This window comes from Prinia subflava, chromosome 1 (genome assembly GCF_021018805.1).
Source record: "Prinia subflava isolate CZ2003 ecotype Zambia chromosome 1, Cam_Psub_1.2, whole genome shotgun sequence".
Lineage (NCBI taxonomy): Eukaryota > Metazoa > Chordata > Aves > Passeriformes > Cisticolidae > Prinia > Prinia subflava.
Window position 1 is genome coordinate 66,859,126 of NC_086247.1, and position 17,007 is coordinate 66,876,132.

General features: G+C 38.0%; 1 protein-coding gene across 3 annotated transcripts in view; it reads left to right on the forward strand.

Annotated features, from left to right (window-relative positions):
• The window catches only part of GALNT1 (polypeptide N-acetylgalactosaminyltransferase 1), an 86,756-nt gene that overhangs the window by 38,515 nt on the left and 31,234 nt on the right, over positions 1 to 17,007 (forward strand). For all 3 annotated transcript variants that reach the window (XM_063399016.1, XM_063399034.1, XM_063399025.1), the window contains exons 3-4: positions 3,249 to 3,479; positions 10,893 to 11,067. In XM_063399016.1, the coding sequence (XP_063255086.1) occupies positions 3,341 to 3,479; positions 10,893 to 11,067 (314 nt within the window). In that variant the 5' untranslated portion in view covers positions 3,249 to 3,340. The remainder of the gene's footprint in view (positions 1 to 3,248; positions 3,480 to 10,892; positions 11,068 to 17,007) is intronic.

Below are 17,007 nucleotides of genomic sequence, written 5' to 3' on the forward strand. Positions count from 1 at the left end.
TATTTTTATGGACGGCAAGTCTAGATGGTGGTTCTGGTGTCTTGCTAATTTGAGGAACCCAAAGCACTGCGCTCCTGTGTGTTTTACACTGGTTTACAGCCTAATGTCTCATAAGTCTGAACTTCTAGAAGTGTGAAATCAAAAGCATTGGTAGAGTTTTCTTTCAAAACACTTTGTATTTTATTAGCATTTCTGTTCTTTAAGTACAGGCAGGATGGTGGTGTGACTTGTATCTTTGCCAAATCATTGCTATAGTGTACCAGTTTGGACCAGAAGAAATCTATTGTTTGAAGAGTTTAAGGGCAGTCGTGCACTTTGTTAGACAAATTTTGTCTGTACACAGTATTTGTTTCTGCCAGTGGCTGATATCCATATCTAGGGCAGAGAATAGGGGAAACTGGGATGATGCTTCCTCGCTGTACTCTCCTGGAATGCGGTGACTTGAAGTTCACAGTCAGGGACTGCCCGAAGTAGGGGTGAGGACTTGGAATTTAATAGCAGCTGCAGGCTGATAAACCTGCAGCACTGGCAGGGAATGGTGGCAGGCAGGTCCCCTGGATGACTACACACTGTAGGAATACATTCCTTTTCTAGGTTTTAACCTCTTGCTGCTAAATTCACTTGATTTCGGCCAATACAAGAAGAAAAAGTAAAAGGCAACAGTCAGTCTCTATTTACCATCTAAATACAGCTTTTGATTTTCTAGATCTGCCACTTGATTTAGGTTACATCTTTTCCAGCCAAGAAAAATGCTACTTTCATCTTATAATGAAGCTGTTCTTTGTTGTATTCATCCTTTTGCACTTCTCACTTGTTCCTTCTAATCCTTCTATATCCTTTTTGACATGACAAGACTTGATTTTCACACAGCACTCAAGATGAGAAAGCAGATACTGTGTAATGGAATAGCGATGGTTTGGGTTCTGTTTTCTACATAGAAGTCCAGTAATAGATTTATTTTTCTTTCACTGCTGCTGATGGCTTTACAGAACTTCATAGTACAACTCCCAAGATCCAGAGTTCAGGTCCATCCTCCTGTCTATTTAAAAGAAAAAGACCAGCAAAAATCAACCAAAAACCCGCAACGAAACAACCCCTGGGAATTTTTTGATAACGTACATCATTAATGTTTCATTGTGGTAATGTCATCTGCTACTTTATCATCAAGTTGTTAGTTACAGATGCTTTTACAGTTCTTAATTTCATACAGTCATCCCTGTAGACCAAAACTATATAGATGCAAGCTGGGATCCCAAACAAAATTCCTTCTTGTCGTTTGATGTGCACCTATGCATGAAGCAGGGCACACCCTTCTGGCCTTGTACAAGGGCATGGCCACAGGCTCCTGTGTTGCTGTGCCATCCAAACCTGTGTGATTTCAGTGTGAAGGGCTGCAGGGAGATAGGAATGTGTGTGTGTCTGCTGCCAGTAAGAAGAAATAGACTGCATTTAGAAAAGGGATGTCATAGTATTTTCCCTTAAGAAGGGTGGGGGGAGTCAGGGGTCAAATTATAGCAATGAAATACTAAAGGAAGCATAGTCTTAACAATGCAGTTAACAAACATCTTAATGAGGTTTTTGCATAGTCAAAGCTGATGTGCTTTAACCTTAGCTGGCACCCAAGCCCTGTGCAGCAGCCACTCACTCATTCCCACCTCCCCGATGGGATGGAGGAGAGAATGGGAGGAATAACAATGAAAAATGAGGCGAGTTAAACCAAAAACTGCACAGACAAGTAAAACAAAACAAGGAGTTCATTCACCATTTCCCTTGGACCAGCAGTTGTTCAGACTGCCCCAGGAAAGCAGGGCTCCATGGGAAGACAAAAGCCATCACTCCAAACATCCCCTCCTGCTTTTTCCTTGCCCCAGCTTTATATGCTGAGCTTTATGATTCCATGTGGTATGGAATAGCTTTTGAGTCAGTTGAGGTCAGCTGTCCCTGCTGTGTCTCCTTCCAGTGTCCTCACTGGTGGGATGAGGTGAGAAGCAGGAAAGGCCTCAGCTCTGTGTCAGTGGCAACGAAAAACATCCCTGAATTTCCAGCACAAATCCAAAACGTGTCCTCTGCTGGCTGCAGTGAAGGAAATTAACTCTACCCCAGTCCAAACCTGCACAAAGGCTTGTGATTAAGGTTCTCCTTTCAAGAAATTCTTCAGTTTTCACTGAAAGCATGTAAGAAAAATATAGTCTATGTAATTTGTAAAATCCTAGCGTGCCTTTGAAGTCTCCTTGGTTTATTCCCTTCATTTTCCCTTCATATGTGAAGAGTGTCTACAATTCTGGTTTTAACTAGTATGCTGTTCTCACTGGTAAACATTTCAGGAGTACTTTGAGTTGAAATATGTCATTAGTGGTTAAAAAAAAAAAAAAAAATTAAACCCCTCCGTATTTTAGTGTGAGGAAGCTCAAAGCTGTTCTTGATTCTGCCCTACCACTGGTGGAATTACACAGTCTTTGTAATGAAATCTGTAATTTGAGTAGGGCAAAAGAGAATTTCAAAGGCTGGCATTCTAAAATTGTAATGTATACACATTGAAAAATGTATAAGGGTTTGCTCTGTAATCAAACATTAAGCTAATAAATGCAGTTCAAGTGTCAGAATTACTAACTTCAGCTTTGAATACCTAGTAAGTGATCATAGTGGCTTATGGGTACTATGTTAACCTTGCCTACTGTTTAATTTTACCAAAAGGGATGTTTACTTTTGCTTTGCTGAATGCAAAGCATTTGTCTTTTTGATGAATGTGTAATATGCCATTAGACCCTGTGTAAAATCCTGGCATTTGTAGGCCAGCATTCCTAGTGGTGGACTCAGAATGTCTCCCATGTCAGCTACATGGGAGAAGCATGAGAAATATTACCCATGGCATTCACACAGTAAAGATTGAAACCCTACTTCCCAAATTGTTCCTGGTTTTCATTCATTTGGGTTGTGCAGGATCCAGCAAGTTTCTTCTAATGTCATTAGATGTGCCTGCCTTCTTTCCCAGTGGCTCAGCAGAGGACTCTGTTTTGGTCACCCATGTTAACATTTCAGGTGATGAACATTAACATAACAAAGGACTGGAATAATGCTGCTGTAATTGACCCCATTCCTTTATCTCACTGAATTGCATAGGGCATTCATTTTGCATACATCATAAGGTAACTAAATTGTTACCTTTAAAATGGAGTTAAAATTTTTGCTTTTTGCATCTGTCCTCTGGTAAATTTTGTGACTTCTTTTTCTTTTTTTTTTTTTTCCAGATATAGAACGTGGTCCCTCAAACTGGATTAAAGAAAAAACCTGTTGATATTTTTATTTATACTTTTTTATTTTTGTATTTGACTTAAGTGCCATGAAAAAATTTGCATATTGCAAGGTGGTCCTTGCCACCTCTTTGGTTTGGGTCCTTCTGGATATGTTTCTATTGCTTTACTTCAGTGAATGCAATAAATGTGATGAGAAAAAGGAACGAGGCCTGCCAGCTGGAGATGGTAAGTGTTCTGCATGAGTATTCTTTAAATTATGCTCCTTTAAGATTACACTCTTTTTAAAGATTTGGGGAATTTTTTTCCTCGAGAATGTAGCATTGTTGTCAGCATTTAGGTGTCACAGAATGTTCCATGTTTCTTTGAATGATTAGGGAATAACCATGTTGCCTGAGATGTGTGTTGCAGACTTAAAACACTTAAGATACAGAATTTGAAGCACTAATGTATACGAAATAACCCTAAAAAACTATGCAACAAGAAGTGCAGAAATGCAAGCCGTGTTAATGCAGTCTAAAGCATATTTTAAATTTCCATGAGTGAGGAAGCAAAGGCACTATTAACTTCATTAGACCTCCTAGTAAAACAAACCAACAGCCAAGCTCACTTGTCTGCGTGCCCTTGCAAAAAAAGACTTCAACCAACCAAACTGGAAAACACCCCCTGCCCCACCACCCACCTAACCCAAAATTTGGACACAGACTATAGCAACAAGGCACAGTAAATATTGTAATGAAAAGGTTTATGATAATAGAGTGAACTTGGATGTAAAAGTGACAAATACGAGCATGTGCTTGGTACATAACTTTTAAGTGAGAGCTGTATTATTCAATACTAAAGGTTTTCAGAATAGCTTTCAGTTTTGTTATTACCATCTTAGTTTTTTGAGTACCAATTAGATGAGCTGAGTGTGGGGTTGTTTTGTTTTGTTGTTTTTTTTTTTTTGACAGCACTACTATTGATGTTGCCAACTTTATTTTTAGGAACTCAGCATAGCTGATCACATAGGAGAAAGGATTGGTGCAGGGAGATTTCTCATCCCTGCAATGTCTCAGCAATGCATTTAGAACTGCAGGCAGCTGCTGGCTCCAGTTTGTTTGTGAAACATCTAATTTTGTAGTTTGGTGTCTCTCCCACTGAAAAGGCTGTGTCTGTGTTTCACTGCTGATATTGGAAACCTATTCAGTGATGCTAATTGTTAAGTCCAATCAGTAAATTGCATTCACGTTTATAGCTTTCCATCTCAAAAAAACATTTTCATGTGTTGAATGTGGTATGAACCTCGACCTTCCTGGGAAATTTTCAGAAGTATTTTAAGAATAATGTTGCTCTGTTACAGAATAACACTGGGGAGATATTTAGGAAATGTCAGATTTGGTTTACTTGTTTTTTTTCCCTGTGATGAAAACATGCCAATAAATCCCCACAGTACAGAAAGCACTGTATAGAATGTAGAATTTCTGTGCTCAGCACCTGTGGCCTGCTGTTTTTACGACTGCATGTGAACATTTTAAAGGGGCTCTAATCCACCTGAATTTTACAGAACTAATTTAAATTTTCCATTGCTTGCATTGTATTTTTTTGGGTTTCTTTTTCAGTAAGCGGAAAGTGGCAAGAAAATCAATTAGGATCACATAGAAAGCATGTCTTCTACAGAAACTCAGTAGTTTTTTAATTTTTTTTTCTTTTTTTTTTGGGGGGGGGTGTGTGTTTTGATTTGTTTGTTTTTTTGGTTTTTGTTTGGGGGTTTTTTTGTTTGTTTGGGGGGGGTTGCGTTTTGGGTCTCGGTTTTTTTTTTCCCCAGAAATTTGGAAATTCCTGTATGACAAGACAATGACTGTGTTGTTATGTAGGAATAGATGCACTCTTTGGCTTCCCATAAAGCAGATAACTTATGCCAGCAACCAGGAGGTGAAGTCAATATCTATCAGCTTAGTATGATGTATTGATAAAGTTGAAATTTCAGACGACTTTACACATGAAAGTCTTCAGGTTTGACAGATTAGCGTTACGACTTTCCCTATGCAACACTAATTTTATTTAGTTGAGTTCAGTCTTCATTTTGACATTTATCCAAACCTGTGTGTATTAAAATTCTTGATATATTTTTAATATCTTATAGTTGGTTGGTAGACAAACAAATGAAAAACCACCCAAACAAAGCCTTGTGTATAGTTTTGTACATTTTCTTGGTGTTTTGTTTTGGTTTCTTTTTAAACAGCTGATTTGTAGTAAGGTACATGCAGGAATAGGTCTGCTAGAAACCTTGGCTGACCCTGTGACATTTCCTTTTAACCAAGCTGCATGCTTGATCATAGATATTTTTACTTGTTCCAGTGGTTTACTGACTTGGAATCTGTAGTGGATTTGCTCCTGCTCAGAGTGCCTGGAGTCTTCTCTGATAACATTGAGGATATTTTGTCTGTGAAGCTTTTCTCAAAATCTGCTTTTTCACTTCACTTTTTGCTCTGCTTTTAATTTCCATCATTGAATTAGTTTTCTTGATTCAGCATAAATTACGCTGGTGTTCTGAATTTAATAGCCTCTTGTCCATGTCATTCTGGTATATGCCTTCTTTTTGCAATTCATGGAATAATTCCATGGCATTTAATGAACTTGCTCAACATAGGAGTAAGTTTTTCTGAAGAGTTTGTTTATTTCAGGTTGTGTTTGTCTAGTTGGAAAAATCAGTCTTTATCTATTTCAGCAGGAGCAAAGGATTTTGAGGACAACTTTGGACAGTTTGGGCTTTCATGAAGTTAAAAGAATGTTTACCATAGGTCTTTAATACAGAAAATGGAAGGATTTTCTTTTTATGGAATCAGGCAAGAGCCATAGCCAAAATTGCCTTTCGGAAAAATCTTTCTCCTTGGTATTGATGGCATAAGATATCACCATCTTAAACCAGGAACTTCAGGTTATGTCTCTAATATTGGATTTTAGTAATACTGCTGTAATATTTTCCAAATTGCTCAAAATAAGGAATAGTGAAGGAATGTGCAACTGTGGAAAACTCAGCATATGTGGTTGTGGGGAACTGTAAGATGAGTGAGATAAAAGCCTTGGTGTCTGCTGTGACGGAGATTGAGGGCTGGGAGTTGAAGTGACACAAGTGTGGAGTTGAGGGGACAAAAAGTGAGGTAGAAAAGGGACAGGCCACTGGCCAGGTGGGAAGACAACTGAGGTGGAGATGGCTTGGGAAAAGGAGGCATAGCATGGGGTCTTGGTGAGTACAAGACTGAATAACTAAGACTGTACCACTGGATAGTTGGAATCCAGTGACTGTGGTTGTGTGGGATGGTTTGGCTGTGGACTTAAGCTTTTGCCAGCCCCTCCACCATGGCAGAAGACATCTGCAGTAGCTTCACCAGGTAACCTGGGGGCTGGGATCAGAACACCCAACAGTGTGGTTTCCAGCAACAGTCCATGAGCTGTGAGGGAGCCTGTGCTTGTGCTGACTGAGAGTGCTGCTCGTTCTTCTCCCTTCCCTGACCACCCCAGAGGGCTTGGGAGAAAGCTGGGGGAAGCTCTCTCCCAGTGCTCAGCTCTGAGGCTGCCTCACCTACTCTGATATGGTTGGTGCACAGCCCTGATCCAAAATGCCACACGTGTTCCTCCTATTGCCACAGATTTTGGGTGGTGGTTCCCGTTTTGTAATTCCCAATGATTAGTCAGTAAAATTCCCAAGGAGTAATTAATTGTTGTCTATGGAAGGCTGTTGCTGTGAGTTTAACTGTTGCTATGAATTGGAAGGAATCACTTAGCATTAGTAAGCATCACCCATGTTATGTAGTATTTTTTTCCAAATCTAAAATTTGTAGGATAGTTACTTGAGCATTATTGTTTTCATATGGGGATTGGCATCAGAATTTAGATTTCATTGCCTGTAATAGAGCTTACTTAATAAATGTAAACAAGTTCCAGACTTGAAGAGAGGGTCCAAGCTGTTCTCTGACAGTACAATTAGGGACAATTCTTGTAAACAAAATCTGCCTAGGTAGTACTGTGCTTTTACTAATAAAGTAATAAAGACATTTTTTGTGTGTGTAGCTCTGTCTTTTTTCTGTAAGAACCCTATGTGTCATCTCTGAGGTCTTGACTAAAATGAAGATTAAATGAGTCATTCTGTACCCCAAGTTACAGGCTTCTTAAAGGTCTGATTGCAAAAAAAATTCCAGCTTTGGCACTTGTTTCTAAATAAACTTTCAGGTTCATCCTTTCCCTTTTATTTTTTCCTACCTTGAGGTACATTTCCATTATGTAATGATTAGAAGCCCTGGACGCTGGGGAATCTTTCAGAATTAGGACTGGTGAATTGCAAGAGTCCTGCAATCTCAGCTCCTTGCGATTTACACTCTTTTCCTGGAGCAAGGACCAGCCATTTTTGTCAATTGCCAATCAGGACCTTGCATTCTGAATTTTGAGCTCTGGAACCTCTAAACTGTGTCTTGGTCCTGAATAATCTCTACAGCATGAAAAAAATCCTAAGAAGAAAAGTGAGCAATGTAAAGATTTAATTATTTGAAAATGTGAATCATTTATCATAAATCAGTCTTGTTCTATTAAGGTTCAGGGGTATGTAAGAGGCAGAACTGCTCTGAACTTTTACCTGTCCAAACAGCTTTCTTGTAATTATGATGATACCTTCAAAGGTGACTGGACTTTGCACTGGTCAGTTTATGGGGCTCTAAAGACATCTCACCAGAAGAATCCACCCCTATTCCTGGCTTTAGATGGTCTTAGATTTTGAAGTATCTGATTTTCATCAGGCGTATTGCCTGGTAAAAAGAAATTTGTAGTTCACAGATATAAAGAGTTCCTAATTTTTTAATGAAGATCTGGAAGAGATCAAGCCTTCTTGGAAACTAATGGTTTACCGATACAAATAAGAAATATCTGGAAATACAGTACTAGATTTCTTATTTAATCAAGTGGTGATTCAGTCATTCATTTAGTTCTGAAACCTGTAGCTATAAATTAAATTTCTGTTAGAAGACTGCCATCAGTACATATAGTCCTTCAAAGGAATGTGGGGGGTTTTTTTTTGTATTTAAGTGACAAAAGAACAGTGTGGTTTGAATTCTTAACAATGCATTTATTAGTCATTTTGGGAGAACAATGTTGGTTTGTGTTTATGTGAAAACTGTGCTTTTGTGGGAAAACAGATAACCATAAAACAAAAACAAGAGAAGATGGTTCTCAGAAACTTGAGAGAAGATGGTTAACTTTTCTTGGAAAGTCATTGATCTGCCTGCACCCCAGCTTGACTGTCTACGTTTAGTGAGTTGCACATAATATCTGGATCTAGTTAGTTGTTGCTGGATTTTTCTGCAAGGGGAATGGGGTACTGAGACAAAATGTGTAATCAAGCAGTATTTATTAATGAAATTTAAAAATTCAACTGATGAATTTATGGAATTTGTACACCAGTATCGAACTCACTGATGTGCTAAACTCTCATTTTAACAGGGAGATCTGCAAATGTGAGAGATGAGCTTTTGGCTGATTTAGCTATTCAGTTTAACTGGTTTAGTAAAAGTTAAGAAAGAACTGGAAGTGTAAATGAAACAGGAAATTGTTTTTCTTCTAAATAGGTAATTTGGCAGGATAAGACATTCACTCTTCAGAACTCTGAAAAACATGCTGCATATAACTATATTCTGATAGGGTTTTTAAAATAGTTTTGGGTATGTGGAACACCCATTGTTTAATCATTTTCTGTGTAAGTGAGCCTATGTACTCATTGCTATACACTTAAGAAAAATTGTTGTGATAGCTCACATAATAATACTAAGCTGAATGGATAAAACTAAGCCCAAATAATTACCTTGTTGTATACCATAATTTTAAGTTAATTACCCCCCAGAAGGCACAAATCTTAGTTTAAAAGGTTATGCTCTTGCAAGTCAGCAGGTTTTGATGCAGGTTCCAACCATAACTTCTGAGGAGGCAAAGATGCAGAGCAAGCTGCTTGCTCAGCTCAGCCCGTGGCTGAAGCGAGCGCCTCGGCCCATCTGTTCAGGGTTTGCTCCTACACTCATACTCCATCCATTTTCAGTGGATGGGTGGCTGCCTGGCAGCTTCTGGGGTTTTATAGCTCAGCTGGCAATCAAGGAGAGCTTGGTAAAAAGGAATCACCCGTGTGATGGGAGGATTTTCTCTGCTAAATGCTCCTGTGTGCATGCAGCTCGTGCAAGGGCTTCAGGTGACGGGAAAATGAAAGCTTCTCTAGGAGCACATTGTGCTTGTTACCAGTTAACACTAAAGGCAGACCAGCAAAGAGACTCATTCATTAGTGATGTATGTTTATGTCTTAGTGTTTCAGCAAGGATGGAAGGCTCAGGCCTTTTAATATTTTTTTTATTCTTTACGTGGCTGTTTAATCTGTCTGAGGTTTAATTACACTGTGCCATCCTAGATACAAATTAAAGATAATTTGAAGCTAGGCTTGTTTCTTGGGCATCTTGTGTCTTTATTTTAAAATATGTTCTGATCCTCTGTTTAGATCTTTAATTGCTGTTTTTTAAAATCAAAACTTCTGCTGAATTTGTAAAGCGGTAATATACCTCAAATTCAGTATTTGAGCATTTCTGTTCAGGAGAAAAGTGAATGGTACTTTTAAAGAGAAGTGTAACTTTTTAAAAACTGTTCTGATTTTTTTACGTATTTGGTTTAAAACCCTAAATAATTCAAGAGTCTGAATTCCTTTTCTCCCATTCTTCCTCTTCAGTTTGATCAGATATTTGATATTTAAGATTATTGAGTTAAAGATGTGTAGTGTTACTGTTTTGAGTACCAGTGTAAAACATCAAAATATAATTTTGTTGCATAAAAAATAAAATTAGTACAAGCAAGAGAAATTGTTTGTAAACCGTTGCTGCCAAGGTCATTCTGTGAAAATAAAAATGTGTAAATAACTGTAAAGCTACACTTCAAATTTAATCAGACCTTTACTGTTCTGGGACATCACTGAGTCACAGAATAAGCTGAGTTGGAAGAGCCCCATTAGAGTAACTGAGTTCCCTTCCTGGCCCTGCATAGGACACCCCAAGAGTCACACCGTCTGCTTGACAGTGTTGTCCAAAGACCCCTTGAGCTCTGCCAGGCTGGTGCTGTGACCACAGCCCTGGGGAGCTGTTCCAGTGCCCAGCCACCCTCTGGGTGAAGAACTTTTTACTGAAATGCAACCTAAACCTCCCCAAGTACAACTTCAGCCCACGCCCTGAGATCCTGTCACTGTCACCACAGAGGAGAGATCAGTGCCTGTCCCCCCTCTTCCCCTCGTGAGGAAGCTGGAGACTGCAAGGAGGTCCCCCCTCATTTATATCCAGATTTTTCTTGTACATGCAGGCTTTCTTGGAAAAAATGAATTTTCCTTTACATGAACTTTATAAAGTCAATTGTGATGTAATGGTGGATAGAAATAAATCCTTCTTGTTTTTTTACATGAACTGTGGTGTGTAAAAAAAGCACTGAACTATTTCTGTTAAACTTCCAAATGTGAAGATTGGTTTCCACTTTCAAAACTTTGTGCGTTTAGGACTCTTCTTAAATGTAGGCACTCCTGCAGTGTAAATTAATGTATAAACAAACAAAAACAAGCTTAAAAGGAGTTAGTAACATTTTGTTTTTTCTAAGTTCCAGAACCCATACAAAAACCACATGAAGGACCTGGAGAGATGGGGAAGCCTGTGGTCATTCCAAAAGAAGAGCAGGAGAAAATGAAAGAAATGTTTAAAATAAATCAATTTAATTTAATGGCAAGTGAAATGATTGCACTCAACAGATCTTTACCTGATGTCAGGTTAGAAGGGTAAGTACTTTATATTGGATTAAAAATGTACTCTCTTTAAATGAAGAATGTGCAAAGACTAATCCAAAACAACAGTACAAAGTTTCTATGATATTACTGTTCATGCAAACAGTTTGAGAATTTCCTGTATATAAGATACTTACTTGTAAAATAAGATGGACCAGCAGAAACCAGTTTTCTTCAGTGTTATTTAACTTTGAATCTGATTACAAGTATGAAGCCTGTTCAGGGAATAGAAATTAATTTGGTTGAAGGAAAGTTAAGGAAAGTTAACTTAAGCATTGGCATTTCGGGGAAAAATCACTTGTTTGAAAAATTCATGCACTGCTTGTAATGAGGCAGACTAAAATTCTACATTATATAAAATAAAAGAGATTGGGTGATGAGAGAAATACTTCAAAAATTTTCTTACCTAATGAAATGTGCAAAGCCTCATTTAGATTGCATTACAATGTTTTCTAATATCCATCTGCTTTGTTTTTGATCTTGCCTCTAGAATATTGATCCTTTCAGAGCTATTTGAGTCATAAGTAATTAAAAAGAAAATTGTAGCCTTGTATTAACCAAAAATAAGGTTGCTTTACTCTCCTGGGACTACTCTGACAGGATAGCTGATGGCTCTTCCCACCTCAACCCCTCTTCTTTATGAAAGGGACATTCAGATTGAATAAAACCGATGAAACAAATTTTTCCCAATTATCTACACTCTCTTGCAAGAATTATACACTATAGAAACCCCGTTTCTTTAGAAGCTGTGCTTTGCTGCTGTGCACACAAGGATGCTGCTGGATGCATTTGTTTTCATCTCCTACCTCAGAAGATAATATTAGCAGAGTGATATGAAGCTCTTGATGCTTTTCATTTTTAATGAGCGATAAAGAACTGGTTTGTAGGTGCCTTCATCTGTTGTGATGAAAGTGATTCTGTGAGTTCCTAGTAGTGCTGGTGTTCTTGGTGCGTTGCTGGTGTTCTTAATAATGGGGGCATATTGTTCAAGATGTGATTCCATGAGATTGAAATAATGTAGGCTTTTAATCGATTTTCAAATACAAAAACATACATTTGAGGATCTAAAAGTTGACTTAATTGTAACTTTTGTGAGGTCTAGACTTTGAATTAGACAAAAATGGAAAAAGAAATTGTTATTAACTATTAAAAAATTATTACGCAGGCATCACTCAAGTTTGCTGGCAATTGGGATTGCAATTTCAAAATCCACTTTAGCTAAATAGAAATTTCTGTCTTTCACATTTGACTTTGCTCTGCGGTTATTGTGTTTCACAGTGAGATGTGCTATAGGTTTTGTAATGTTGCATTTGCTTCTCTTTCCCATTTTTTCTGGATACAATGCTCTCACTATACTCTGTGTGTGAAAGTGGAATCTTGGTATAAAATTTTAGGTATCATCTCAGGACAGAGTTGGATTTTTCTGTTCCTGTAAATTCCTGCCAAAATTGTAACATTTATGTGTGTCTGCATTTTTAGTAGTTTTTGAGAGAAAAACACTTCCCAAAATCTCTTCCATTTGTCATCTTTTCACTGTGTACTTTATAAGGTCATGCTAATTAAGAAGTCATGGACTATGTTAACATTTCTCTGGCAAATTTGAGAACAATACTCTGTTTACAATGTAAGTGTATTATAATCTGTACATGCAGATCAGCATTACTGTTCCAGAACACTAACCATTTTTAGAATTGTGAACACTATAAATATACTCTGGTGTTGTGTGTATGTCTGATGAAACTATTTATCTGATTAGTCAAAATACTCCAAAGTCAGAAACCCTCTGTGCTGCGTTAGTGGAATTATTTCTGTTATAACTTGTTCTATCCGTGTGCCTGGTAATATGGAAATAGTTTGTGGAGAAGGAGAATGGGTAATTTTTAATCATTCCTTTCCACATTTATGTGCCTAAAGCACAGCTGCCAGTAGCGCTTTCAATCAAGGTTTTGAAAAAGCAGGATATGTTCAAAGGCATGCTTAACTGTTCAACCATGTAATTATTTTCTTCACAAGTTTTGTGGGTTGCTTCCTTTAATGTGGTGTGGCCGGAAGAAGTGATTATTTCAAGTCCTCTAATTCTCCAGCATGTCAGTTTTTGTGAAGTACAGAAGCCTGCAGAGGTTTTGCCTAGCGGTTAAACATCGGAAAGCTGGTGGAATTAAGAGTGCCAGGACCAATTTGCCCCATGTATTTAATGGGAATGGCATGACATGTCAGCTGGAGAGCAGTTTCTGAAGTAGACTGCTTTATCCTTCAATTAATTTCTAGTTCTGCCAAACCCCTATCACCTGTGCAAAGACAAGTGTGTTGGTCCTGGAGTGCTCATAGGTCATTCTCTGCAGATGATCCACTCTGGGCATCCTATTTCTGTTTTGGCCAAGAGATTTTGTTCCTTTACTAGAAGAATGAAAATGTGAGCTTCTTTAAATAATTTCTAGGCACTTCACAGCTAAGGGAACTCCTCAGTACAAAACATCTACAGAAGCTGGAATCTGTCTTCTGCTGAGTGTGCCCCAGTTGTATTTACAGGTTTATATCTGGTTTTATTATTTGGCACTAAATTAGAGATGCACACAGACACCTATAAAATCACTGATGTTTGCCTGAATTGCTGGTCACTTTGTGTCTGTAACTGGGAACTTTGCTGTACTTCTCTTTATCCCAGCTGAATATGATTTGCTCAACAGAAAAAGCTAAACCAGAAGAAATTTTTTTTAGCTTGGAAACTTCTCTGAATCTGAACTGAGGCATGTTAGTGTAACAAACTAATATAATGGACAAGGCTACAGCCTCTGGAGGAAAGCTGTTGCAGGGGAAGAAGCAGCTGTGCATACCAGATTGGTTTTCAGTTGTTAATAGAATTATTCTTGCTACCATGTCTTATTCTAGCCTGTGAATCAATCATCGAAGTGGGAGTTGATTCACAGTTGCCAGGAAAATATGCAGCTGTGGGCTTGACATGACAGCAAAGAGTAAAAGATGGATGATCAGGAACACTTGAGTCTTGCCTTGATTTTGCTGAAGAGGAGGGAGGCCATGAATAAAATAGGTGCCAGGGAGTAAAATACGTGTTCAGCTGTGCCTGTGTGCCTTAGATTGGTGTCCAGGCTGGAAAGTAGGGGTGTTGAAAGCATGAAATTTGCACATGTTGCATGGCTTGGTTTGGCTCTCAGTGCTGTTGGAGGTGACTTCAGAAACTGCTTTGCAAAATGAAGAATGAGTATTGTGTTCTAAGGCTGAGCTTTCCAGCCTGAAGTCATTAGCTAACAATTTGTGGAATATATAAAACTTTCAAGTAGACTTTTTTCCCTGTTGTGAGACTTCAAACCAAATTCTAAGGTTTTTTCACTTGAAAGGAGCTGCTTAAAACACTTTTTTTTTCAGGCACAAGCAATCAAGTCTTCAAACAATGAAGGCGTAGCTGCGACAGAATGATTTTGTGTTCATGTAGGCTCTGGTCCCCACTGGAGTTTGTGGTGCAGTGCTAGCAGGGTGTCATATTTTGCAGGTTGATATTTCTGGGAAAGGTGATGGGCTTCCCCAGGTAGACCTGCAGCAAGCAGGAGTGTCCATACTCCTTGCTGATCCCTCAGCAACCCTTTCTCCAAGGCTCCAGGTTCTGTACAGTTTGGCTTAAAAGATCTTCCTTTTCCTTTCTTCCAGTTGGTATAATTTTGCCAGAATTAAGAGTATCAGGCATCTTATTATACATCAGTTAGTTATACAGTTAGTTCTGCATAGTGTCTGGGATCTGTTGACTATCTTTTTCTCAAACTGTCTGTACTCAGGAAGGTAGGTGTGCTGGCATTTTGACTGCTATAAATCATGTTAAGGCATAATCAGAGTTCTTAGCCAGCTGACCATACATAGTTTGAGTCAACTGCATTTAAATCAATGCAAATTACAACTTCAGCCACTTCATGGAAAAAAGAAAGGTGCATATCTCTGAGAACTTCATGTTTAACTGGTACATTAATGTTGTCAGATTGAAAGATTTTTTTCTGGATCTAACTACCCTGCTCAGTTCCTGCTGCCAAACTTACTTCTAGAATTGGGAGGAAGTTGACAGTTTTCCAGGTTAAAAGCCATTCTTCTAAGTTACATGTATATTATGGAATTTATGGCAATTATGCTGGTCTTCTTTCTGAGTAAATCTAGTAAAATAGCAATTCTGACTGATTCTGTCATATCTTTGGTTAGAAAGAACAGAATTTAGATTTAGGCACCGTTAATTAGATGATACAATATAATGTTTCTCAGTTATCATGATCTGGTTTTAATATCTGTGCTTTAAAAATGTAATGTCAATTTTAAGTATGAAATATGCATGTGAGAATACACTGGAATTTGGATTTTTAACTTCTCAAACTAAATTTATTTGCTCTATAATTTAAGATACTATAGTGGAATCAAAATATAACACATCCATAAAATTAACACAATCTCAATGTGAGGAAAATACCTTGAGTAGAACTATTTGTAGTAAAACAAATGAAGGCACACATGCAGTGTGTGTGAGCATGCTCTTGGACCTCTAATGTGATATTTCATGGATTTTTTTAAAGAAAGCACTCAAGGTATTTGCTTCTATGTGAGGCTTGTGAAAGTTTGCTCTCTACTTAGCTAATTCATGAGAATAGCTAAGGGGTAGTTTTATACGTCATATAATTCAGTATAAATGTGGACTGCAGATGAAAGAAGTACTGTCATCACTTCTGTTGATACTAAACTGATGATTGTGTGGCCTGGCTGTTCACTGACTGGATGGACACCAAAGAGTGTCCAAATATAGTTTGTTGATTCAGCAAACTGAAGCAACTCGCACATCAGCCATACTACTTACCAGTGTGGTGGAAAGGAGATGGGACAAAACTGCAGTGCTGAAAGGTGGGTTTATTGCTTTTGGCAGCAGCCCACAGTCATACTGGATTATGTGGAATATGGTGGGGAGAAAAGCTTTCTTACAGAACCTGAGTATTAAAATCCCTATAAGTCTATAGGGATTTAAATAGCTCCATAAATTATGATATACTTTGTGAACTTTGGGTTTTTGTTTAGCTCAGGTCTTAGTAATGTGAAGACAATAAAAAGAGAGCAAAGTTGTCAACATAAGTGGTGGAATACTCAGGAGCTTTTGACTCAAGCTAGAAATCCAGGCTGTTAATTAACCTGGCATCTGTAAAGAAAATCTCCTGACCTCACCACGAGCAATGTAACTTGCAGCAATGTCATGGAAGTGTGAAAGCATGTGAGGTATTAAAGACCTTACCGTTCTTTCAAGCAGGAATGTTTTTTCATCTGGTTTTTGTGGTGCCTCTAGCTTGTTACTGGCCCCTTGCAGAATCAATGTTTGGAATTGTTCTTTGTTCACATTGATTTTGTGAGTTAGCTGAAAGAAATTCCCTATAAACCTTTTCCCTAGAGAAAGCTAAGAGGGGAAAAAAATAACATTAAAAATCAGCTTACTTCCTGTAAACTGTTTTTTTTTTATGAAGGCTTGGGGGGATTTACACTATATACACAGACACAGATATATAGATATAGATATATATGTATATACCCAGATGTATATGTGCACAAACACTTGGCAGTCTCATTCTTAGTTGCAATCTTCTTATTCATGCTCATCCATTTTGGATGAGCTGCTATATCCTGAAATTTATTCAGATTGTTAGGGCAGGTATGGAAAAATAATTGGTCTAGAGATCTTAAGGTTCAATTTCAGTCTCTGAGGACAGAATTGGTTTTGCTTCTGAAACAAGATGGTTTTCTGTGATCACTTTCAGGATAAGGAAAATAGTCAATTGCAGCTGCTATTATTTTTGTGAAGTTCTGCTTGAATCTGTAACCACAATGGTTTTAAGAACCATTTTGGATTTTGTTTTCAGGGTTTAAGAAGATTTCTACTTGACTCATGAGATAATGCGACCTTTC